Source organism: Salvelinus fontinalis, chromosome 25 (assembly GCF_029448725.1).
Source record: "Salvelinus fontinalis isolate EN_2023a chromosome 25, ASM2944872v1, whole genome shotgun sequence".
Taxonomy (NCBI): domain Eukaryota; kingdom Metazoa; phylum Chordata; class Actinopteri; order Salmoniformes; family Salmonidae; genus Salvelinus; species Salvelinus fontinalis.
In genome coordinates, this window is record NC_074689.1 from 10,333,093 (window position 1) to 10,359,539 (window position 26,447).

Below are 26,447 nucleotides of genomic sequence, written 5' to 3' on the forward strand. Positions count from 1 at the left end.
CTGTGGGTTCTCCTTCACCGTGGCCAACGTGAGTAAAATGTTTAAAAGTGTTAACCCTCGCAAGGCTGCCGGCCCAGACGGAGCATGCGCAGACCAGCTGGCTGGTGTGTTTACGGACATATTCAATCAATCCCTATCCCAGTCTGCTGTGCCCACATGCTTCAAGATAGCCACCATTGTTCCTGTTCCCAAGAAAGCTAAGGTAACTGAACTAAATGACTATCGCTCCGTAGCACTCACTTCTGTCACCATGAAGTACTTTGAGAGACTAGTCAAGAATCATATCCTCTCCATCCTACCTGATACCCTAGACCCACTCCAATTTGCAATTTGACCCACGCAATTGCCATCACACTGCACACTGTCCTATCCCATCTGAACAAGAGGAATACCTATGTAAGAATGCTGTCCATTGAATACAGCACTGCATTTAACACCATAGTACCCTCCAAATGTGTCATTAAGCTCGAGACCCTTGGTCTTGACCCCGCCCTGTGCAACCGGGTCCTGGACTTTCTGACGGGCCGCCCCCAGGTGGTGAGAGTAGGAAAAAACATCTCCATCCTGCTGACCCTCAACACTAGGGCCCCACCAGATTGCGTTCTCAGCCCTCTCCTGTACTCCCTGTTCACCCATGACTGCGTGGCCAAGCACGCTTTCAACTCAATCATCAAGTTTGCAGACGACACTACAGTGGTAGGCTTGATTACCAACAACGACGAGTTTGCCTACAGGGAGGAGGTGAGGGCCCTCAGAGTGTGGTGTCAGGAAAGGAACCACTCACTCAACGTCAACGAAACAAAGGAGATGATCGTGGACTTCGGGGAACAGCAGAGGGAGCATCCCCCCATCCACATCGACAGGACAGTAGTGGAGAAGATGGAAAGTTTTAAGTTCCTCGAAGTACAAATCACGGACAAACTGAAATGTTCCACCCACACAGACAGCGTGGTGAAGAAGGCGCAACAGCACCTCTTCAACCTCAGGAGGCTGAAGACAGTTGGCTTGTCACCTAAAACACTCACAAACTTTTACAGATGCACAATCAAGAGCATCCTGTTGGGCTGTATCACCGCCTGGTACGGCAACTGCTCCACCCACAACCGTAAGGCTCTCCAGAGGGTAGTGCGATCTGCACAACGCATCACCGGGGGCAAACTACCTGCCCTCCAGGACACCTACACCACCCAATGTCACAGGAAGGCCGAAAAGATCATCAAGGACAACAACCACCCGAGCCACTGCCTGTTCACCCCGTTATTATCCATAAGGCGAGGTCAGTACAGGTGCATCAAAGCTGGGACCGAGAGACTGAAAAACAGCTTCTATCTCAAGGCCATCAGACTGTTAAACAGCCATCACTAACATAGAGTGGCTGCTGCCAACGTACAGACTCAAATCTCTGGCCACTTTAATACATTTAACAAATGGATTTAATATAGGTATCACTAATCACTTTAAACAATGCCACTTTAATGATGTCTACATATCCTAAATTACTCATCTCATTTCTATATACTATATGCAGGAATGCTCCAAATTGCAGGCTGCAGTTGCACATAATTGAAAACAGTGGTCGAAATGTGTTTATGTGTGAACTTAAAAATGATGCACAATAGTGTGCATGCAACTGGGTTTGCCCTTGAATTGTCTGTCCAACTTGACATCATGCTTCATCCAATTTTAGATAGTCTGTGACTTGTGTGTACCTATCTCTGAAGAATTTCTCAGGATTTATCAAATGTGCCTATATCTTACCTTTGTCGATTGTGGCTTGATTTGATTAAATTATACTAATACACTCTTATAAAAATTAGGGTTCTACCCAACAATGCAATTCTTAAGAAAAGAATAGGTATTAGGTGAACAATAGATTAGTAAAGAAATAAAAAACAACAGAAAAAGACATTGAAAAATAACAGTAGTGAGGCCATATACAGTAGCAAGGCTATAACAGTAGCGAGGCTATATACAGTGCCTTGCAAAAGTATTCACGCCCTTTGGCATTTTTCCTATTTTGTTGCCTTACAACCTGGAATTAAAATAGATTTATTGGGGGTTTGTATTATTTGATTTACGCAACATGCCTACCACTTTGAAGATGCAAAATATTTAACTAAACATGAGCGTGCATAACTTTTCACCCCCCCAAAGTCAATACTTTGTAGAGCCACCTTTTGCAGCAATTACAGCTGCAAGTGTAACGGTCCTGACCAGTTTTATGTTGTTTTTGTATGTGTAATTGGTCAGGGCGTTAGTTTTGGGTGGGCAGTCTATGTTATCTGTTTCTATGTTGGTTTTGGGTTGCCTGGTATGGCTCTTGATTAGAGGCAGGTAGTTTGCGTTTTCCTCTAATTAAGAGTCATATTTAGGTAGGGCGTTCTCACTGTTTGTTTGTGGGTGATTGTCTCCTGTGTCGTGTCGATGTATGTACCATACGGGACTGTTTGGCTGTTCGTTTTCGTTTCGATGTCGTCTGTTTCCTGTCCGTGAGTTTACGTGTAGTTATGTAAGTTTATGTTCAGGTTTCGTCAACGTCGTTTTCTTGTTTTGTAAATTTGAAAGTGTTTTGTGTTTCGTGTTGCCATCGTCGTATTCATAATAAAGATGGCTTATTTCCCTGAAGCTGCATTTTGGTCTGATGATCCTTCTCTCCTCTCCTCGTCTGAGGATGAGGAGAGCGACAGCCCTAACAGCAAGTCTCTTGGGGTATTTCTGCATAAGCTTGGCACATCTAGCCACTGGGATTTTTGCCCATTCTTCAAGGCAAAACTGCTCCAGCTCCTTCAAGTTTGATGGGTTCCTGCTGGTGTACAGCAATCTTTAAGTCATACCACATATTCCCAATTGGATGGAGGTCTAGGCTTTGACTAGGTCATTCCAAGACATTTAAATGTTTCCCCTTAAACCACTTGAGTGTTGCTTTAACACTATGCTTAGGGTCATTGTCCTGCTGGAAGTTGAATCTCCGTCCCAGTCTCAAATCTCTGGAAGACTGAAACGGGTTTCCCACAAGAATTTCCCTGTATTTAGCACCTCCATCATTCCTTCAATTCTGACCAGCTTCCCAGTCCCTGCCGATGAAAAACATCCCCAAAGCATGATGCTGCCACCACCATGCTTCACTGTGGGGATGGGGTTCTCGGTGTGATGGGAGGTGTTGTTTTTGTGCCAGAGATAGGGTTTCCCTTGATTGCCAAAGGCTAAATTTTAGTTTCATCTGACCAGAGTACTTTCTTCCATATGTTTGGGGAGTCTCCCACATGCCTTTTGGCGAACACCAAACGTGTTTGCTTATTTTTTATTTTAAGCAATGGGTTTTTTATGGCCACTCTTCCGTAAAACCCAGCTCTGTGGAGTGTACGGCTTAAAGTGGTCCTATGGAGAGATACTCCAATCTCTGATATGAAGCATTGCAGCTCCTTCAGGGTTATCTTTGGTCTCTTTGTTGCCTCTCTGATTAATGCCCTCCTTGCCTGGTTTGTGAGTTTTGGTGGGCGGCCCTCTCTTGGCAGGTTTGCTGTGGTGCCATATTCTTTCCAGTTTTTAATAATGGATTTAATGGTACTCTGTGGGATGTTCAAAGTTTCGGATATTTTTTTATAACCCAACCCTGATCTGTACTTCTCCACAACTTTCTCCCTGACATTTTTGGAGAGCTCCTTGGTTTTCATGGTGCCTTTTGCTTGGTGGTGCCCCTTGCATAGTGGTGTTGCAGACTCTGGGGCCTTTCAGAACAGGTTAAGATTGCACACAATCTACGTCGACTTTATTTAATGAATTATGTGACTTCTGAAGGTAATTCGTTGCACCAGATCTTATTTAGGGGCTTCATAGCAAAGGGGTGAATACATATGCACGCACCACTTTTCCGTAAATAATTTTTTTACATTTTTGAAACAAGTCATTTTTTTTTTTTTCACTTCACCAATTTGGAATATTTTGTGTATGTCCATTACATGATGTCCAAATAAAAATCAATTTAAATTACAGGTTGTATGCAACAAAATAGGAAAAACGCCAAGGGGGTGAGTACTTTTGCAAGGCACTGTACAGGCACTGGTAAGTCAGGTTAATTGAGGTAGTATGTACATGTAGGTATGGTTAAAGTGACTATGCATATATGATAAACAGAGAGTAGCAGTAGCGTAAAAGGGGGGGTTGGTGGGTGGCGGGACACAATTCAGATTGTTCGGGTAGCCAATGTGCGGGGAAACCGGTTAGTCGGGCTAATTGAGGTAGTATGTACATGCCTGTATAGTTAAAGTGACTATGCATATATGATAAACAGAGAGTAGCAGCAGCGTAAAAGAGGGGTTTGGGGGGCGGGACAATGCAAATAGTCCTGGTAGCCATTTGATTAACCTGATCACTCTATGAACAGTTCTAACGATAACCCTTTTATCGTTGAAGGGTTCTTCCTATAACCCTTGATGAACGGTTCCAACGTAATTAGGAGTACTGTCTTGGATTCACTTTCTGTTAGTGTGAGTTCCTTCCTCAAAAACTCATCAATAGTTCCTATTCCCATTCGTCTGCAATAGAGACTCCCACTCTCGGTCTCTTCACGTGGCCATTTTACCCTTTTACTTCTTTTTATCCATTAACAAAGCATGTTTCTTGTTTAGTCGTACTGAAATGTCACTATTTCATTTTTTTGTGTTTTTATATTGAACTGCATTGCTGTAAAAATAGCCTAAAGTAAGCATTTCACTGTTCGTTTACACCTATAGTTTACATAGCATGTGGCAAATAGCATTTTACTTTATTTTAATTAAGATATATTTTCTTCGGGTTTCAAAAGGGGTCTCATGTCACAATCTATTACCAAGGTTATTTTTAGTCTGTACTGTACTCCCAGTGTTAGCAGCTAGTCAGTGTGTGAGTCATAGAACCCACCGTGCACGTACTGTTGACTCTGTACTGTATTTGATACACTCTTAAAAATAAAGGTGCAAGTTGGAACCAAATAAGGTTCTTGAGAGCGATGCCATATGGGAACCATGTTAGGGTCTCTGGCGAACCATAAATGTGATGGTTCTTTGAAGAACCATAGAAAAATCCCAGACAAGGAATGTTTTGGCTCTCCAGGATCGGAATTGAATAGCCCTGCTGTAGGGTTTAGTTGCATATTTTCCAGGGTTATGTGCATGTGAGTTTCCAGTACCAGCCATGACTGTATTTGCTAGTGACAGAGACATTGTTGTTGCATTCGTACCTTTCCTGTGGTTTTCACTGAGTCAGTTCCTAAGTAAAATATCATTCAAATGTATGATTTAAGACAATACATATTTCGTAAGGCCTTCTTTTGACGTCCTAGTTTTATGCTAATATAGTGGCCTGAAACTCAGTACATGCCACATCAGGCCTAAAAGTCACATTTTGCTTGATCTAAAAGTGATGATTAACTCCTTATAGAATCTAGCCTGAGTGGGGATATCCAACATTTGGAAATATTCACCTGCAAACTGCATTCAGAATTATTTCAGAAAGTCTATATTAAAATGAGACTATATTAAAGACTATATTAAAATGTTTAACTGGAACAACCATTTTGGTAACGGGTGCAATAAATTCAGGTAACATATTAGAATAGTTTCGAAAAATGTATGTTATTTATATTTGAGTAGAACAATATTAATGAACCAATCAATGTACATGCAAAAACACAGATATTGAAACAAACAATTCAAAAAAATCGACCTGCAATAGATCATGCTGGGAAATATGGTTTGGTTCAATGCTGGTTATTAACACCAACACGGGGTATGTTACGCCACTGAGTGTTAATTTAACTCTTTATGGTTTTAATTTTACTCTTGAGTCAACACAAGAAAAGTTACACAAAAATATACACTAGTTAACACGGGCTAATTTGCTGTGTGCTATGAAAGGGACATATAGTATCTGCAGGCTTCCATATATTTCAAGAACCTTTCAGAGTTCAGAATAACCGTAGATGCCACGTCAAGAAACCCACAATTAACTCAAAGGTTCTTTATCGGGCAAGAGTTCTCCAAGGAACCTTAAGAGCTGAGGAAGAACCCTTTTAAGGATCCTTTTTCCCCCCGTGTAGAGTAAGCTCTTGCCTCTTACAGCAGGCTCTTGCACTACTACAGAGGTTGGGAGTGGATGTCTGTCTGCCAGCGCCTAATACTTCCTATCTGTTGTCGTGAAATTTAAGAGAATCCCTCACACACACCCTCAGACAGACAACCCCTTCTCCCCCCTCCCTCAACACCTCATCCCTCTCTCCACCCCCATTCGCCCTGTTATGTTCAAAATGGTCCTCATAGACACAACATCTTGGGTTTGCATCCCAAATGGCACCCGGTTCACTTTATAGTGCACTACTTTTAACCAGGGCCCATTGGGCACTATATAAGGATTAGAGTGCCATTTAGGGAAGGAATAGAGTGCCATTTCGGACAAATCCTATGCCCTATCATTGAGTTATTGCTGCTGCAAACACTTTTACACTTTTAGCCATAAAAGCTAGGTTAAAGAAAACACACTGGCTAAGTGATATGTTCTGAATGGTGCTATTGTTAAGGGGGTTATGTCGTCTCTGGTTTCAGCTGACTGCCCATTTCTGTGTTTTAAAACAGCCCTTAAAGCATTATGGATACTTCAGAGGCCCTTTTCTCCTGTCTGCTTGCAACCCCATCTTTGCTGAATCTCTAAAGCTATTATAAAACCTGAATTCCATCGTGTGCTATTCTCTGTTCTTCTCAGAATGAGTAGTTATTATTTCATTCTTTCAAATCAAAAAGCCATGGCGTAATTTATGCTGCAGTGTTTCATTAACAATGTCTATGGGAAAGAGGTATGTACGACAACAGCTGATGCACACAATGCAATCGTGAGTTGTGGAATCTGGGGCTCGTCTCAAATAATGCTGGTTAAGTGCAGCGTATCCCACATTTTGGTACATTATCTACATAAAAAACAGATGAACAGACATTGCCTTTCCCGATGGAGATTTACAATTACTCAACATTACATCCCTCTATGATCTGAGTTTTCTGTGCCACATCACTGCGGTGACATTTGCTTTTCTTTGCTGTGAATTATCTAGAAGGCTATGTTTTCTAAACGACCCAGTAATTTGAATAGATCAATAGATTTGTGAAGGCCTTTCATACACAGGACCTTTTGTTATTCCAAGCTAACCAGCTCGGTAGAAAACAGCCCTGTCAAGCCATTCATATTTGGGAATTTTAATTAGCTTATGCATCATTCATACAACATTTTACCGTTGGTGCTCTATTTCTATCCAACATTTGAGACACGATCGTCTGGTTTAGCTTTTGGAGTATTTGTGCCAAAGAGTACTATAAGAATCCAGTGTTCACGATAATTCTTAACTCCAAAATGTGCTTGCTTTGCTAACTTGAGTAAGACACTAAGATATTGATATGAAAAAGCCGACATTTAAAAAGCATCTATTTGCATGAGGCAGGCATTTGATGAAATGTGTTATAACATGCATTACAAGACAACCAGTGACGTAACATGGCATAACATATTATCTGAGCCAGCTAGACATTGAAATACTTAGGGCTCTATTCAATCTGTATCTTTGAAGAAGGGTAATTTCCTATTGAGCGGACATCTGCAGCTTTCACCATGAATGCGGTCTCCACTAATGCGGGAATATTGCCTTTAGTCAAAATTACGCCAGTGGGGATGGCTGATGTTTAATGGGCTCTTAACCAACCGTGCTATTTTGATAGTTTTTTCGCATTGTTTGTCATTTATTTTGCACATAATGTTGCTGCTACCGTCTCTTATGATCGAAAAGAGCTTCTGGATATCAGAACAGCGATTACTCACCTTGAACTGGACGAATGCTTTTTCTTTAATGAGTCGGACGAGAGGGATTTACTCCAGACACCCGAAAAGGCCCTCATCCCCGTCATTTGCAGCAGAAAGAGACAGAGGTTTCGCGGAAGGAGATCGGGGTGCCTTGTGAGGATCCGGCGACGAGTGGCTAATCTGCCTTTGCCAAGCGTACTATTGGCCAATGTACAATCGCTGGATAATAAAGTGGACGAACTACAAGCACGTATATCCTACCAACGGGACATTAAAAACTGTAATACAGCCACGACTGTGTTTTTATTACAGGGACATTAAAAACTGTTCAGCCACGACTGTGTTTCACGAGTCGTGGCTGAACGATGACATGAATAACATACAGCTGGCAGGTTATACACTGTATCAGTAGGATAGAACAGTCGCCTCTGGTAAGACAACCAAGCTGGTCTGACCAGCATGATCTATCTGGTTATGGTGCAGACCAGTATGGTCTAGCTGGTCAAACTGGTCTGAACAGCATGGTCTAGCTCAGGCCTGGTCAATTATTTTCCATGGAGGGCCACATTCGATTATATATTTGCCATCGCGGGCCAGAATCATATTACAGGAATATACATCATCGGTATTACTGTGTTGACCGATATATCTACTGTAAATCACGTCCAGATATACTACTTAATTTACTGTTTTAACATGCACAGAAATACACCCCATCCATGTTTTCCTTTTGGTAGGTATTTTCATTATTAAACATTCAATGAACGACACGGAGGGAAAAGTACATTGTGCATTCAGCACCACGGACAGAACTCTTGTTAACAGGTATGCACAAAAACACAAGAAAGAGAGAGAGAGCTCAACATTACATTTAAACTACTCAATCAGTGTGAGGAGTGAAGTCTCTGATGGGTATTGACTAGAGCAGTAAAGTCAGGTATAGTTTCTGACGTCGCTATCCACAGGATTGCTGAGATGTGAGAGTCAGTAAGAGATGATCTGTGCCTTGACTTGTTATATTTCATCACTGAACATGTCTGTTCACATACATATGTTGACCCAAACAGTACAAACATCTTCTGAGCATGACTCCTAATCTTTGGAAAGTTTTGTTCATCAAGAGATGCATAGAACCTCGTCAGTGACATTGTTTTGAATGGTTCTCCAATCACTGCATCAGACTGAAGATCGATAAGCTCAAGTTGCAGGTCAGTGGGAGCATTATCCATATTGAAGGTTGAGGAAACCAACAGCATGTCATTTTCCAACACTTTGAAATCCTCAAAACGACGAGAAAACTCACCGGTCAAAGCACGCAGCAGCGATGTATATTTCTCCCGCTGGTCATCTGATAGGGAACAGACTAGTAGTGTCAGAAGGTAGGTGAGATTGTTGGCTTCTACTTGAAGGGTCAGGAGGATACATTTTCCATTGAAGGCTTTGACAAGGCTGTACATCTGATGTGAAAAAAGACCCTTGCCTTGTAGTTTGGAATTCACTTCATTCTTGAGGGCCATTGATGTCCACAGTGAAGGCAAAATTAGCCAACCATTCTTTATCTTGCAGTTGAGGGAAATCAACATTTTTTCTTTTAATTTGCAAAACTTGATTCTGCAGGCCGTATTGAATCAGGTCGCAGGCCGCATACGGCCCCCGGGCCGGCCTCTTCCCAGGCCTGGTCTAGCTGGTTATGCTGGCAGATCGTTATGTTTTCACTGGTGACCAGCCTTCGCTGTGTTTCGGTCACTTGTGACCAGCGTAAGCTAAAGCAAAAATAGCATCAAGTGACATTATGTTGACAAAAGGATTTTCATTCCCATTGGAATCCAGCCAGAGTCAATCCACAAAATCTGCATTCAGAATGACTACCAGGGTGAAAAGGATTATTTAATGAGACTACCTAAAGCATCTAAACTGGAACAACCCTTTCAGTAATAGGTGCAATAAACCCACCTAACAGATTGGATTACTTTAGATATGTTATTTATCTTTGTGTCGCATAAGATCAATTAATTGATTAAATAATCAATCAGTGTACATGCAAAACACTTATATTGCAATAAACAATTTAAAAAATCTCATATTCTCTTTTGCCAGCTGCCTGAATTTCCTCCTACACCACTGTATGATACAGATTGTTAAAAGATTAGAACCAATAGACATTATGTCATGTGCCACATAGAACCCTTTTATTTGTCCCTGCACACCAGGAGGCTCTCATGTAGTCTATATTATCATGGATCTGGGCTTCAGAAATGCAAGCTATGATCGTGAATACCAAACATCACTCACTCTCTCTTTCTTTTCTTTATCTTACAGCTCTCACTCTGTCTTTGTCTCTCTCTCTCTCTCTCTCTGTCTCTCTCTCTTCCGCCCCCTCCTGTCTTGCTGATAATGTGATACGGCGAGTCTGAGTTAATAAAGCTTGAAGTACGTGTTGTCATTCCGACTGTCAATCATTATAATTATTCCATAGATGGAGTAGAGATTAGAGTGTGAGGTGGTGGAGGTCTAGGAACACTAGTTTGGTAGCTACTACTTTATACTACAGTGACGTCTTTATGGAGGAAGTGTTTTCACAGTGAAGAGAGAGGAGCCAGTGCCTCTCACAACCTTCACTGGAATATCTCCTTTCATTTCCCTGTTTCCATCTTTCTTTCATTTCTCTTTCCTTCCTGTCTCAACTTTATTAGTAGAGTGGCCTCGTGGATTTTCAAGGTGAACTTCTTATTTCGTGGTTTATTGTAATGACTCGGATATGAACTATAACAGGAACAAAAAAGTAAAACAACAAACAGAGTTAACAGACACAGAGAAAGAGACATTTTCCAGCGTGAGAGAGACAAGAAGTATGTGTGTGTATATCGTTAGACTTGTGGAATAGAAGAATGTTCTATTTCAAAGTGAAAGTACATTTGCTCGCTATCTCCATTAAAAATCCATCTGTGGAAGTGGGTTTGAATGGAGCACTCTGGACAGAATCCCACCTAATGGGACGTGCGCCTGGGTAGCTAGTCGTCCTGAATGAGTCCTCCCCTCTAATTTGTCCTAATGAGTGTATTTTCTCTCTCTCTCTCTCTCTCTCTCTCTCTCTCTCTCTCTCTGCTCTCTCTCTCTCTGTCTCTGTCTCTGTCTCTCTCTCTCTCTCTCTGTCTCTCTCTCGTTCCAGACAACACGGCCAGTATCATTGCACGCCGGAGGCGGTTCAGCCGACTGGTCCAGGAGTTGTATGAGCTGCCCATCGTGGTGTGGGATGGTGGGGAGCCGGCACTGAGCGGCACCAGCACACTGACCCTGCAGGTGTGCCCATGTCAGTGGAACGGGAGGGTGCAGACGTGCCAGGATGAGAGGGGCCTCCTCTCCTCGGCAGGCCTCAGCACGGGGGCCCTGATCGCCATCCTGCTGTGCATCGTCATCTTGCTGGGTAGGTGTTGCCTGGGTCTGGGTAACATCAAGCCTAAGGGTATGGAGGAGGTTATGGGCCACATGGCGGGCCTCACACCTTAGGCGCATATTGGTGGGGATGATGGAGGGTATGGGTGCAGGCCTGGATGGCATCACACTTTAGGGCACGTTTGTGGAACACCCCGGGGGCATATTGTCTGAGGGGCAAGGTGGTTGAAGGGTATGGGCGTTAAAAACGCCTGGAGACATGGTGAAGTGTAAGGAGGAGAGCAGCAGGAGGAGAAGTGGAGACCTCACAGAAGGAGGGATGACAGACCAAGGGTAGAGGAGGAGATAGGGAGAGAGATGAATGGAAGGGTAAGGAAGGACACAAGTGGGTTTTAGAAAGAGGGAGGATAGGGACAAGGTCAGGATAATGTAGAAGTGGATAACAGAGAGTTAGTGAGATTGGGCCAGATGGGGAGATGGATGAAAGAAGAAAAATGGACTAAGAGGAGAATAGTAGGAGGTAAAGGAAGGGATACGAGACTTTAGAGAGCATGGCACAGAAGGGGGATAGAGCTGTGTTAGACCTGTCCAGAGATTTTCTGATGCTTTCTATTTCCATAGAGTCAGGATAAACACACTATTTAGGTTAAATTAATGTGTTGTATAATAAATGCTTTATAACCAGAGATCACAGAGAATTCATGTGCCACAGAATTCATATGAATTTCAGCAAAGGGGAAACGGCACTGCCCCCACTGCCAAATACCAACAAAGTGCCTCTCCAGAGCAAACAGAACAGCGGTAGGACAATGAAGAGACTGTGTATAATGAACAGAATCCGCCATCACCCACTCACCCCATCTCCCTTGATTGTCTGTGGACATCGGTGCGTGAAGGTGATGAATATTCATATCAGTCTCACCACGGCTCTGTCAGAGACTGAGGCACCCAGCAACTAAATGCCATCATTACGGTTTGAAGCAAACACATAAGTGAGAGACTGCAGAGTGAGTGAGTGAGTGAGTGAGTGAGTGAGTGAGTGAGTGAGTGAGTGAGTGAGTGAGTGAGTGAGTGAGTGAATGAGTGAGTGAATGAGTGAGTGGGTGAGTGAGTGGGTGAGTGGGTAAGGGGGTCAGTGGGTGAGTGAGTGAGTGAGTGAGTGAGTGAGTGAGTGAGTGAGTGAGTGAGTGAGTGAGTGAGTGAGTGAGTGAGTGAGTGAGTGAGTGAGTTCTAGATACCTAAACACAGGACTTATCGTCTGGTGCAGGAATATTGAGATAAGGTGGGGAAGGGAGTGTTAGTGTGATACAAAGCTGTTTTATGCCAAGAGAGATACTGAATGACTGAATGAAGGTCTTACTTTAATGAGCCATCCTCATTATACTAAAAACACCACAAACAAACACCCCCCCCAAAAAACGCATCGTGTGACACCATAACCTCCACACAATCACATTACACAGTACACAACATTACAATACACCCTTCAGCACCACATTACAACCGTACATCCAGCCCCTCCTCTCCAGCTATACAGACAGCCCCCCCTGAGCCCCCATACCTCTGGAGACATCTCCACACTGTTGATCATTTTGTAAATCTCGAACTTAAACCTAAGACACGCAGAGACCATACATTTGAATAATAACACGGGATCTGATGCCCCCGTCAGTTCCGCCTGCTGTGCCAACTCTTGGGGGGGTTTCCGCAGCCGTAGGTCTGCTAGTCTCTTGATGCTTGCTGCCATTATACATCTGTGCAGGTTGGCTGAAAGGGTGGACCTCAAAGGGATAAGTGGGTTGTGGAACATGGGCTCCTCCCACACCCATAGCCTAGGCACCACACCCCCCCTCTCGTGTGGGTCTCAGCAGTTGCCAGGCCCTCAGTACTGCAGCACAAAAATCAGAGACCACTGCTATGTGTCTCCGGCCGCATGAGGAAAAGCTGCAGATCTAGCCCCAAACCGCCAGCCCTCCTCAATAGAGCACATGCTGGTAGAGTACCTTCTCAACAGAGCACAGTATCTCTGCAGCTTTGAGTCGGATCCCTTCCACCCTGCTCTCCAGGTCCACCAGGCCTTGTCCCCCCTCCAGGTACAGAACCATCGCCCTCAGCCAGTGATGCCCCGACTAGACAAAATTCCACTAACTTGCGCTGCAGCTCCGCAAGCAGACCATCGGGGGCATTGAGAACGGACAATTTATGCCATAGGGAGGATGCTGCCAAGTTGTTGATGATCAGCACCCTCCCTCTGTATGACACTTGGATAGGAGCCACCTCCACTTCGTCAACCTTGACAGCACTGCTTGTGACACTCCTTCCCAGTTCTTCCTAACCCACCCCCCTGAGCCCAGACACCCCAAGCATCTTGAGACCCTCACAGCCCACTGCAACCCCCTTCGAAGCTGTGGAGGTGCCCTGTCCCTCCATGCCCCACATAACAGAGCCTCACTCTTGCCCCCTCGTACACCCTCAAACTATTTCCTGCTCATCCTTAACCAACACTGAGACATCATCAGTATATGCTGACACTGCTATGCCTGTCGCCAACCCTGTGTCTGGCTCACACACTCCCTGTAGTCTCCTGTGTAACAGGCACAGAAAGGACTGAATAACAAGAGTGTATAGCGGCCCTGACACAGGGCATCCCTGGTGAATGCCCTGCCCTGCCCGGACTGGCCTACTGAGCACTCACCCGACCTTGACCATACATGAAGCCCCAGCATACAACACTTTAACCCAGGCCAGAAAATTGTCCCCACAACCAAACAAGACAACACATTGAATATACACTGCTCAAAAAATAAAGGGAACACTTAAACAACACAATGTAACTCCAAGTCAATCACACGTCTGTGAAATCAAACTGTCCACTTAGGAAGCAACACTGATTGACAATAAATTGCACATGCTGTTACGCAAATGGAATAGACAAAAGGTGGAAATTATAGGCAATTAGCAAGATACCCCCAATAAAGGAGTGGTTCTGCAGGTGGTGACCACAGTCCACTTCTCAGTTCCTTTGCTTCCTGGCTGATGTTTTGGTCACTTTTTAATGCTGGCGGTGCTTTCACTCTAGTGGTAGCATGAGACGGAGTCTACAACCCACACAAGTGGCTCAGGTAGTGCAGCTCATCCAGGATGGCACATCAATGCGAGCTGTGGCAAGAAGGTTTGCTGTGTCTGTCAGCGTAGTGTCCAGAGCATGGAGGCACTACCAGGAGACAGGCCAGTACATCAGGAGACGTGGAGGAGGCCGTAGGAGGGCAACAACCCAGCAGCAGGACCGCTACCTCCGCCTTTGAGCAGGAGGAGCACTGCCAGAGCCCTGCAAAATGACCTCCAGCAGGCCACAATAACGAAACATGATCTGTTCAAGTTGACAAGTTTTACTGTAGCTATTTCAGAGATAAAAAAAATGTATGGTTACAATCAAAACTGTAGCATATAAACGTTTAAACCTCACGCATGTCACCCGGTTAGACTAAAACCACACGATGTAACTAAATTGGTAGCTATCACTTTGCTCGAGACAGATTGGCTCGTGCCATGTTGGTGCCAAATACGCGGGTAATGTGAATAAATATTGTTAATCTCGCGCCATTACTAGCTTTTCAATTTGTCACCGCCTTCAAAACAGACGTATTGTGGACTGAAACGTGTGAGTATCAAAACGTTTTTGAAAGAGATTATTAATTGGTCCATCCAATGTAACATTCAGCCTGTAGATGACGCCAAAGCATAAACCTAGATAATCCTGTCTAGCTCCATAGTTTACGATAACCCATTATATCTACAACCTCTCCTCACTCATGCCACGGTCTCTGCACATGTAGCTGATCATATGCACACACCATTCATTCTGATCATCCACACAAACTACCCCACTTTGTTGCTTACATGACTTTGTCCACTACCCTGTTCTCACTCTCCTCCGCTCGACCGGGCTTAAACCTATCCAAGCCATAATACTCACTGCGTTTGATGATTGCGAAAAATCTTTCTTGCTTGGGAATGAGGCAGGCATCTGTAGGCTACATGTCCAGTGGTAATAATACATTGACATGATGATAAAATGTTGTCACTGCTGTAGCCTAATTTTTCCAGGTGAAAATACATTCAATTAATTAAAAAAGATTTACAAAACTATTTAGGATGCCAGCGATTCCCTTAGCGATGGTCGGCATATAAAATACAGTGCATTCGGAGTGTATTCAGACCCCTTGACCTTTTACACATTTTGTTACGTTACATCCTTATTCTAAAATGTATTAAATTAAAACATTCCCTCATCAATCTATAATACACCCCATAATGACAAAACAGAAAAAGGTTTTTAGACAGTCTTGCAACAACAACAAAAAATACAGAAAGACCTTATTTATATACAGTGGGGAGAACAAGTATTTGATACACTGCTGATTTTGCAGGTTTTCCTACTTACAAAGCATGTAGAGGTCTGTAATTTTTATCATAGGTACACTTCAACTGTGAGAGACGGAATCGGAAACAAAAATCAAGAAAATCACATTGTATGATTTTTAAGTAATTCATTTGAATTTATTGCATGACATAAGTATTTGATCACCTACCAACCAGTGAAAACTCCGGCTCTCACAGACCTGTTCGTTTTTCTTTAAGAAACCCTCCTGTTCTCCACTCATTACCTGTATTAACTGCACCGGTTTGAACTCGTTACCTGAATAAAAGACCTGTTCACACACTCAATCAAACAGACTCCAACCTCTCCACAATGACCAAGACCAGAGAGCTGTGTAAGGACATCAGGGATAAAATTGTAGACCTGCACAAGGCTGTGATGGTCTACAGGACAATAGGCAAGCAGCTTGGTGAGAAGGCAACAACTGTTGGCGCAATTATTAGAAAATGGTAGAAGTTCAAGATGACAGTCAATCACCCTCGGTCTGGGGCTCCATGCAAGATCTCACCTCGTGGGGCATCAATGATCATGAGGAAGGTGAGGGATCAGCCCAGAACTACACAGCAGGACCTGGTCAATGACCTGAAGAGAGCTGGGACCACAGTCTCAAAGAAAACCATTAGTAACACACTACGGTTTAAAATCCTGCAGCGCACGCACGGTCCCCCTGCTCAAGCCAGCGCATGTCCAGGCCCATCTGAAGTTTGCCAATGACCATCTGGATGATCCAGAGGAGGAATGGGAGAAGGTCATGTGGTCTGATGAGACAAAAATAGAGCTTTTTGGTCTAAACTCCACTCGCCGTGTTTGGAGGAAGAAGAAGGATGAGTACAACCCCAAGAACACCATCCCAACCGTGAAGCATGGAGGTGGAAACATCATTCTTTGGGGATGCTTTTCTGCAAAGGGGACAGGACGACTGCACCGTATTGAGGGGAGGATGGATGGGGCCATGTATTGCAAGATCTTTGCCAAGAACCTCCTTCCCTCAGTAAGAGCATTGAAGATGGGTCGTGGCTGGGTCTTCCAGCATGACAATGACCCGAAACAAACAGCCAGGGCAACTACGGAGTGGCTCCGTAAGAAGCATCTCAAGGTCCTAGAGTGGCCTAGCCAGTCTCCAGACCTGAACCTAATAGAGAATCTTTGGAGGGAGCTGAAAGTCCGTATTGCCCAGCGACAGCCCCGAAACCTGAAGAAGGTCTGTATGGAGGAGTGGGCCAAAATCCCTGCTGCAGTTTGTGCAAACCTGGTCAAGAACTACAGGAAACGTATGATCTCTGTAATTGCAAACAAAGGTTTCTGTACCAAATATTAAGTTCTGCTTTTCTGATGTATCAAATACTTATGTCATGCAATAACATGCAAATTAATTTGCTTAAAAATCATACAATGTGATTTTCTGTGATTTTTGATTTTTTTAGATTCCGTCTCTCACAGTTGAAGTGTACCTATGATAAAAATGACAGACCTCTACATGCTTTGTAAGTAGGAAAACCTGCAAAATCGGCAGAGTATCAAATACTTGTTCTCCCCACTGTAAGTATTCAGACCCTTTAATATAAGACTCGAAATTGAGCTCAGGTGCATCCTGTTTCCATTGTTCATCCTTGAGATGTTTCTACAACTTGATTGTAGTCCAGCTGTGGTAAATTCAATTGATTGGACATTATTTGGAAAGGTATAAACCTGTCTATATAAGGTCCCACAGTTGACAGTGCATGTCAGAGCAAAAAAAAGTCATCAGGTCAAAGCCATCAGAGCTCAGAGACAGGATTGTGTCGAGGCACAGATCTGGGAAAGTGCACCAAAACATTTCCGCAGCATTGAAGGTCCTTAAGAACACAGTGGCCTCCATCATTCTTAAATGGAAGAAGTTTGGAACCTCCAAGACTCTTCCTATAGCTGGACACCCAGCCAAACTGAGCAATCGGGGAGAAGGGCCTTGGTCAAGGAGGTGACCAAGAACCCGATGGTCGCTCTGACAGAGCTCCAGAGTTCCTCTGTGGAGATGGGAGAACCTTCCAGAAGGGCAACCATCTCTGCAGCACTCCACCAATCAGGACTTTATGGTGGAGTGGCCAGACGCAAGCCACTCCTCAGTAAAAGGCACGACAGCCTGCTTGGAGTTTGCCAAAAGACTTTCAAAAGACTTGCCAAAAGACTTTCAGACCATGAGAAACAAGATTCTCTGGTCTGATGAAACCAAGATTGAACTATTTGGCCTGAATGCCAAGCGTCACATCTTGAGGAAACCTGACACCATCACTACGGTGACGCATGGTGGTGGCGGCATATGTATATATGTTTTACTTTCTTTGCTTTCCGGCCCACAGAATGTTTGTCTCTGTGTTATGATTATGGTGGTTAATGCTTTGTATTTGTGTACCTTTATAAAAAATTGGGAGCCCACGGCTGGATATGCGCTAACTATTAATTTATATGAATTTACCTCCCAAAAATATAATATAGATTTGGTGACAAAATCATGTCATTAGTGCGCAGCAAGACTTTCTCGACTCGTTTCTTTCATGATTTATTTGAGAAATACTGCATCAAACACCTTAGCTAGATGTAAAATTGAACAACTAAGACCTCCTTAGCAAAAATGTATAAATGATTTACAGATTTCTTGATTGATCTTAGATTGATTCTGACTATTTTAAGGAAATTACTGTTTGGAGGAAAGGGCTATGTTGTTGCCATGGTAACTGAAGAGGTACTAACAACAGTACCTGCCGGGGTACGATACACAAACATAACACACCCACATCAAACCAAAGCCCCCAGACAACTCGTTTGGGTAAAGTCTTGGCCGCTAGCATTTCTTAGTGAGCAAAATTCAAAACAAGGCCAAATGAGTAAGTGCAGTCGACCTTTAATCAATGTACACACAAAAACAGATATTGAAACAAACCATTCCAAAAGTCTACCTGCAATGAGCATGCTGGGAAATATGATAATGATTGGCGTAAAGTTCTGTTTATTTATGTCAAGAACAAAAAATACATTTTCCAACCCATATGATCTAGTACACAAAACATTTACAAATATGATGGTATAATAATAAAAAAACGTTGTGAATGAATAACCCTTTTCATACTTTGTAATATGTCCACAGATCATTAAAATCTGTTTTGAGAACATCTACTCAAAATATTTCACCTTCTTTACCAAACATACCAGGACATTATTGATAGTCAAACAGACAAGGGAGAATGGCTATGTAAAGGGCTTGATTTTGTTGTTCTGAGCATATGCAATGTGTCTGACGTAAAACAAATGTTTGACTTCCACACAAAATGACTTATTTAATTATTTTAGGTTTAAGGAAGTGTGTAGGTTGCATACTTTATCTTAGAGCTATGAAAGTTATGTATTTCGATCTGCCTGCTCAAGACACGTTCAGCGATTGCTTTGCCATGTCTGTGCCGTGAAGCAGACGACCTGGATACATGTTTTTCTGCCCCTTTGACGTAACATTGCAGTGAAGTGATATAAATGGATATAATGATGTAGCCGACCAGCAGCTGGAGGCAAGACACGTTTATTCGACAGAGGACGTTGACATGGTCCTAGGAAGGTCTAGATGGCTGTCTTCAGATTTATAAAACGGTGAGATATCAAGTAAATTTGTGATGTAAACATCTACAAATATTTTTGTAAGTTATTCTAGTGCCCGATTTCGTGGGCTGTCAACTTAAGAGGTTAGGAAAAAAACATTTAAGAACCCGATTTTTAACAGGGTCGTGAGCATTAGGAAAAAAATTCTGCCTCGACCTAGCTCAAAATCTAGGCATCGGATAGCAACATGACTACAGCCCCCATAAAGTGACCGTTGGATTTGTCATGTTTCAGAAGTTACAAGTTGGTAGGTGTAACAGTTTTTATTAAATTAATAGTTTATTGCTCTCATGTGCCCAATAAAAAACAACTATGTGCAACTTTTTTTATAGCATTTCTGACAATGCTAATATCTTTTTCATCTGAATGTCAAGAGTTCTAAAACCGGGCACAGCAACTCGGTTGCTCAACAACTCAGCATCACAAGCCTTTCACAATCTTATCCCTTGATGTGTCACTGTTGTCACTGCTGGTGTGGTAGTGATGGCATCGGGCCACCATAGGTTGTGTAAGCTGTGTGGTTGTTTTACAAAAAAAGGTTACATAGGTGTTAAAACAACAACACCATTATTGCTTGCTTGTATGAACTGTGCGTAGTCAAAATAAAATGCAATGCTTGCTAACTTGTTTAGCTGCGTCAGTGGTTCCCAACCAGGGGTACTAGGACCTAACCACAAGGGGGGGTGTACTTGGCCTAACCACAAGGGGGTACTTGAGAAGACTCATGAGACCATAGACTTACTGGTAAAATGCACATGAGGGGGTACTTCAGGGGTACTCCGGGCAGTCTTAAATTCAGTTAGTGTTACACTAACCGAAAAAGGGTGGGAACCACTGAGCTACATGATCAAATTTGTCTGTTTTCAACAAATCAACTGTTTAAGATGCTTGTCTTTTAACCAAGCAAGATAAACAAGCATACAATCAGCACTGAGTGAATGAACAAAAACGTTTTGGAACAAATGCTTCCTATCATCACCAGACTGTCCATTTAAATAGACTGTCAAGTTAACATGTTTACGACTGGGTTTGTAGCGTAATGGTTAGCGTTACCACCTAGGGCTCTACATTTTCTCATTTATAGTTTGACAGGCACACACACACACACAGTTATTTACATTTATTAGGTGGCTCTAAAAAGAGCCTTTGGGTTCGTGGAGTGCAGGCAAGTGACTGATTGTGGTGGTGTGTACTACTGCATGCGTCTTGCTAGAACGGATGAGAGACCTGTGCCAGTTTCCACAAAGCATCTCAGAAAGGGTTTTAGGAATCCTGTTAACCTGATTTAAGGCAAAATAAATCCCAGTTTAGAGTATGATGTTAAGACACTGCCCAGACAAACTCTGAGCTCAGAGTAAAATCAATTCATAAAAGCTTCTCAGCTGGTAATCATGACAGTGAGGTACCGCAAAGGAAAGATGGTGATGACTCTCATTGACATTGTTGCAAACTGGGGAATAACCAATCATGACGAGGCACTGCAAGTTGTGAACACTTTAGCATGTGTCGCTTCAGAGATACTGCGCAAGAGATGCTGTTGCAGGTTTAGATTATTTATGCATTGATCCTATAGATTGATCATTTTACCAACTCCAAAGCAATTGCATGTAGCGCAGGAACCCCTTATTTGCTGCAATTATCAAAATACCTTCTGGTAACTCTAAACTGGTTAGGACAGCTCATGAGGTCTCTAAAATATCTGTTGACTTGGTGTGACTAAAGAGGATTCATGCATGCTTTTATTTTTACCCATAAGAATAGGAGTGTAATGTCAATATTCTCAGCACTTACAACAAATTATCTAGTCTGATGACACTTTGTGGATGCTGAACGCGGAAAAGAAAATGTTGTTTAATAGCTTACCTGTTTAATGTGGATCCTGCAACGTGGTTATCCTCAGTTGCTGGGACCGCCACTGTCTGTCCCCGCACACTGCCAAACCGTAAAGTCTGAAGAGCTGCTATTTGGCAAAACAGCTAGCCTAGCTGCTAGTTATCAAGCTAGACAGGTTTCCTTGACAGTTTGAACACATCCCGCAATACCGTTCGCCCTTGTGGATGGGATAGTCCCGGGCTTGTGGCTGTTTAAATCACTGCTATTTGTTGCTGTTTCCATCGGCCCTGCGAGCTGTGCTGGATAGAATTCCGTCGAGTATCAGTGTTAGCCTACGTTGCCACCATCATGCCGCCCAAAGTTAAGAAAGTTTGGAGTAATAGAGATGACAGTGTTTTGCTATCACAGGTGCAGGATCTTTTAAATCGATAAAAATATGCCTACAAGCATCTGTTACAGAAACAGGAAAATGGCTTCAAGAGCTTTTTCCAAATAATGGGGAAATCAACTAACAAAAGAGTAGACCTTAAGAGACCTTAAGAACAGTTTGCAGTTCTCCCAGGGAGAGGTGGATGTCCCGAAAGAGACTTGCAGCAAGATGACAACAAACTAAGTCCACGCGAGATGTCATCAGCACTGTCTGTGAACAGTGGTGTAAAGTACTTAAGTAAAAATACTTTAAAGTATCTACTTAAGTAGTTATTTGAGGTATCTGTACTTTACTATTTATAATTTTGGCAACTTTTATTTTTACTTGACTAAATTTCTTAAGAAAAGAATGTACTATTTACTCTATACATTTTCCCTGACACCAAAAGTACTCATTACTGTGACAAGATTGCGTTTAGAGGTAGGTGAAGGAGTCAGGTGCAGGAGAGCAGAGATGTCCGAGATGCGTATTTTAATGGGCAAGTCCATAAACATACAGGTAAGGTACAATACCTAAAATAAACGCCCTCGACAACAGAGAAACCCGTTACTCTCGAAAGGAGGAAAAAAAACAACGCTCCTAAATGTATAAACACTCAGTATAAATCCGTGAAAACAAAACAGGCACAACCTTAACGAGCAACGTCATACCAATAATCCCGCACAAACCTAGGCAGGTAACAGAGGTAATTATACACACAGAAATTAAGGCAAATAAAACCAGGTGTGAAAGAACCAAAAGACAAAACTAACAGAAAAGGAAAAAAGGATCGGTAATGGCTAGTAGGCCGGCGATGCCGACCGCCGAGCGCCGCCCGAACAGGGAGAGGAACTACCTTTGGTGGAAGTTGTGACAATTACATTTTGAATGCTTAGCAAGACAGGAAAGTGGTCCAAATCACACAGTTATCAAGAGAACATCCCTGGTCATCTCTGTTGCCTCTGATCCTTTGGACACACTAAACACAAATGTTTTGTTTGTAAATTATATCTGTGTGTTGGAATGTGCCACTGGCTATCTGTAAATTAAGATAAACGTGAAAATGGTGTCGTCTGGTTTGCTTAATATAAGGAATGTTTTACATTTACTTTTGATATTTAAGTATATTTAAAACCAAATACTTTTAGACTTTTACTCAAGTAGTATTTTACCGGGTGACTTTTACTTGAGTCATTTTCTATTAATTTATCTTTACTTTTACTCATGTACGGCAATTGGGTACTTTTCCCACCACTGTCTATGAATCATTATTAGAAAACTGAGGAAACAGACAATGTAAAGTGGCAATCCAGGAGGAATAACATTGTTGTGGATGGCATACCAGAGTCTCCTCATGAGACCTGGAAGGAGTCTGAAGAGAAGGTGAGAAAAATTAGCACCGAAAAGCTGCAGATGGATCATAGGAAGATTGAGGTGGAGTGCGCCCACAGATTTGGAAAACCTGTAACCAGCCCAGGTGACAGACCCAGGCTGATAGTAGTCAAATTCATAAGGTTCAAGGACAATTTATGGCTGTTCTGGAGAGAGCCAAGAAGTTGAGAGGAACCAACATCTTCCTCAACGAGGACTTCTCTGCAGCTGTGCGCCAGAGGTGCAAAGAACTTATCCCAACTATGAAAGCTGCCAGAGAGGGTGGGGACATTGCTTATATCTGCTACAACAAGCTCATTCTCCACCTTCCCAAAAGCCTGGGAGGAGTGAGAGAGCCAAGCTTTGCTATGATCAATACATAAATACTCTAGACCTACATACAACAGTATCTCTTGTGGTTTTGACAATGATTTCACGATGCCAATTTCATAATACATTAAAATATGTAATGTGCAAAAAATAAGGAATGGGTCCTAAACAAAAGTGGTAAACTATTAGAGAATAGGGTGCCATTTGGAACTCAGCCTATAATGAGGAGATTCTCATCAGCATCCTAGCAGCTTGCATTCAGAGCATCCTCACAGCTAATACTGATGACGGCTAATGTGAAACACTGATTTACAGCTCTGCTAGCTTCTGTGTATCATCAGGAATGAATATGTATTATAATAAAAAGAAGGAATGTTTCAGGGCCTATATTCCAAATGGTACTCTATATACCTGTATAGGGAGTAGAATGCCATTTGGGACACAGCCAGAGCTTTCATTTTGTCAGCTGTTTACATACCAACACCACATGCAGAGCATGGAATTAGCATGCGACCAGGCTTGGACATCATACTGAAATGCAACTGCTACAATAATGACGGGGTATTGTTAAACCAACCATTTTGTTGATGTTCCATTACAGCCATTATTGTTGTTGTTGACATGGCTTCTCTACGTGTCTCATTTTCTAATTTTATCAATCAGCGTTCTGTTCATCACTCTCTGGAATGGCATTGTAAAACCACCATTTTGTGGATGTTGTTTCCATTATTGTTGTTGCTGTTGACATGATGTCTCTGCTTTGTCACTCTCTTCTGCAGCGATCGTGGCTCTGTTCATCACCATTTTGTTGTTGTTATTGACATGATATCTCTGTTAATTTCTCTCTTCTTACAGCGATTGTGATTCTGTTCACTGTTTTTTTGATGGCATTGTTTATTTAATTGTTGTTGTTGTTGACACAGCATCTGTCCTTGTCTTCCTCCAGTGATCGTGGTTCTGTTCATCACCCTGCGGCGGAGCAAGAAGGAGCCCCTCATCATCTCAGAGGAGGACGTGCGTGAGAACGTGGTAACCTACGACGACGAGGGCGGCGGCGAAGAGGACACTGAGGCTTTCGACATTATTGCCCTGCGGAACCCCGCCGCCGCTGAAGAGCTCAAGTTCCGACGGGACGTCCGGCCGGAGGTGGCCCGACGATATGGCGGGCCGGCGCAGGGCTGCCACAGTTCCCCAGAGCTGGACCAGGTGAATGTGCAGAAGTTTATTAAACAGAGACTGGTGGAGGCAGACATGGACACTGGTGGGCCTCCCTATGACTCCCTCCAGACCTATGCCTACGAGGGTCAAGGGTCGCCCACAGGCTCCATCAGCTCTCTGGACTCCCCAGGAACACACTCAGAACAGGATTATAACTACCTGGATGACTGGGGGCCCGAATTTCAGAAACTGGCAGAACTCTACGGGGAGGATATGGATGTGGCAGAATTGGATGTAGCGGTTGCAGTGACAGTGGCGACCTAGACTCTCAACGTCTGTCACAACGTCTGTTAAACTAAACCTCTCTCTCAATCCTCCTCCTCAAATAATTTTAAAACAATGAAACAGAAATGCTTTTGAACTCATTCCAGCTGATCTACTTTTACTGTTGAATAACTGACTGCCCCTTTTTTCAGTTTTCCTTTTGGATCATGGGTCTAATATGCAGAAGAACTTAATAAGATTTCGTGGATGGAAAAATATTAAGGATTAACGGAAAAAGGAAAATATTTTCCCTGGTGTATATTTTTTATTGCTCAATAAAGTCCTGAATTCCATATGAGTGGATATATGTGAAACGGAGTGTCAACTTTTTTTCTGAAGATCCACAGAGTAACGGTTATCTTACACTCTTAAATTTAAAGGTGCAAGTTGGAACCAAATAAGGTTATTGAGAGCGACGCCATAGGGGAACCATTTTATGGATAGTTCTTTGAAGTATCATACAAAAATCAAAAAACAGAAATGTTTCCAGAACCAGAATTTAATAGCCCTGCTGTAGGGTTTTAAGCCTATTTTGCATATTTCCCAGGGTGCCTTTCGAGTGCATTTTAAAGTTACCAGTACCACCCATAAATCTGTTTGCTAGTGCCAGAGAAATGCTTGTTGACTAATCAATATTCTTTCCTGTTGCCTTTAACAAGTGAAGTTCTAAATGGATATATTGACATTTAATTGTATTCATGAAGCCAATTCATATTTCATAAGGCCTGCTTTTAAAGGGCCTGTTTTTACCCTAATATAGTGGCCTAAAACTCATGGTTGACAGGCCACATCAGGCCAGTAAGTCACATTATGCTGAATTGTAAAGTGGTAAGTAATTCCTATTGGAAAGGGGATGGTCAACATTTGGAAATGTAATATAGCCGTAACCTGCATTCACAATGACTGCCAGGGTTGGGAAGACCAGGATATGAGACTACCCTAAACAACTAAACTGGAACAATCATTTCAGTAAGGGGTTCAATAAGTCCCAGTAACACATTGGAATAATAAAATTAAAAAAGTATGTTATTTATATTTGAGTAGTATAAGATTAATTAATCAATCAATATACATGTAAAAACCTAGATATTGAAACAAACAGTTCTAAATATCAACCTGCAGTAGAGCATGCTGTGATATATGGTAATGATGGGCGTAGTTTTGGTTTAACTCTGGTTATTAACACGAGTACTGCGGTTCTTTTACACCATTGAATGTTAATTTAACTCTTGAATCGAGGGCTGACCCCAATTACTCGACTGCTCAATTGTTTGGTTGACCAAAATTGTTTTAATTGACCAGTAACATCTCTCTCTCTTTTTATATATAAACATTATATCACAAAAGTGAGTACACCCCTCACATTTTTGTAAATATTTGAGTATATCTTTTCATGTGACAACACTGAAGAAATGAAACTTTGCTACAATGTAAAGTAGTGAGTGTACAACATACACTTGTATAACAGTGTAAATTTGCTGTCTCCTCAAAATAACTCACACAGCCATTAATGTCTAAACCGCTGGCAACAAAAGTGAGTACACCCCTAAGTGAAAATGTCCAAAGTGTCAATATTTTGTGTGGCCACCATCATTTTCCAGCACTGCCTTAACCCTCTTGGGCATGGAGTTCACCAGAGCTTCACAGGTTGCCACTGGAGTCCTCTTCCACTCCCCCATGACGACATCACGGAGCTGGTGGATGTTAGAGACCTTGCACTCCTCCACCTTCCATTTGAGGATGCCC

At 42.7% G+C, this 26,447-nt stretch overlaps 1 protein-coding gene across 2 annotated transcripts in view; it reads left to right on the forward strand.

The window, feature by feature from the left end:
- Window positions 1-25,015, forward strand: part of LOC129822824 (cadherin-18-like) — a 388,426-nt gene extending 363,411 nt beyond the window's left edge. For both annotated transcript variants that reach the window (XM_055881258.1, XM_055881257.1), the window contains 2 exons: window positions 10,988-11,242; window positions 24,166-25,015. In XM_055881258.1, the coding sequence (XP_055737233.1) occupies window positions 10,988-11,242; window positions 24,166-24,701 (791 nt within the window). In that variant the 3' untranslated portion in view covers window positions 24,702-25,015. The remainder of the gene's footprint in view (window positions 1-10,987; window positions 11,243-24,165) is intronic.
- Window positions 25,016-26,447: the final 1,432 nt, after the last annotated feature.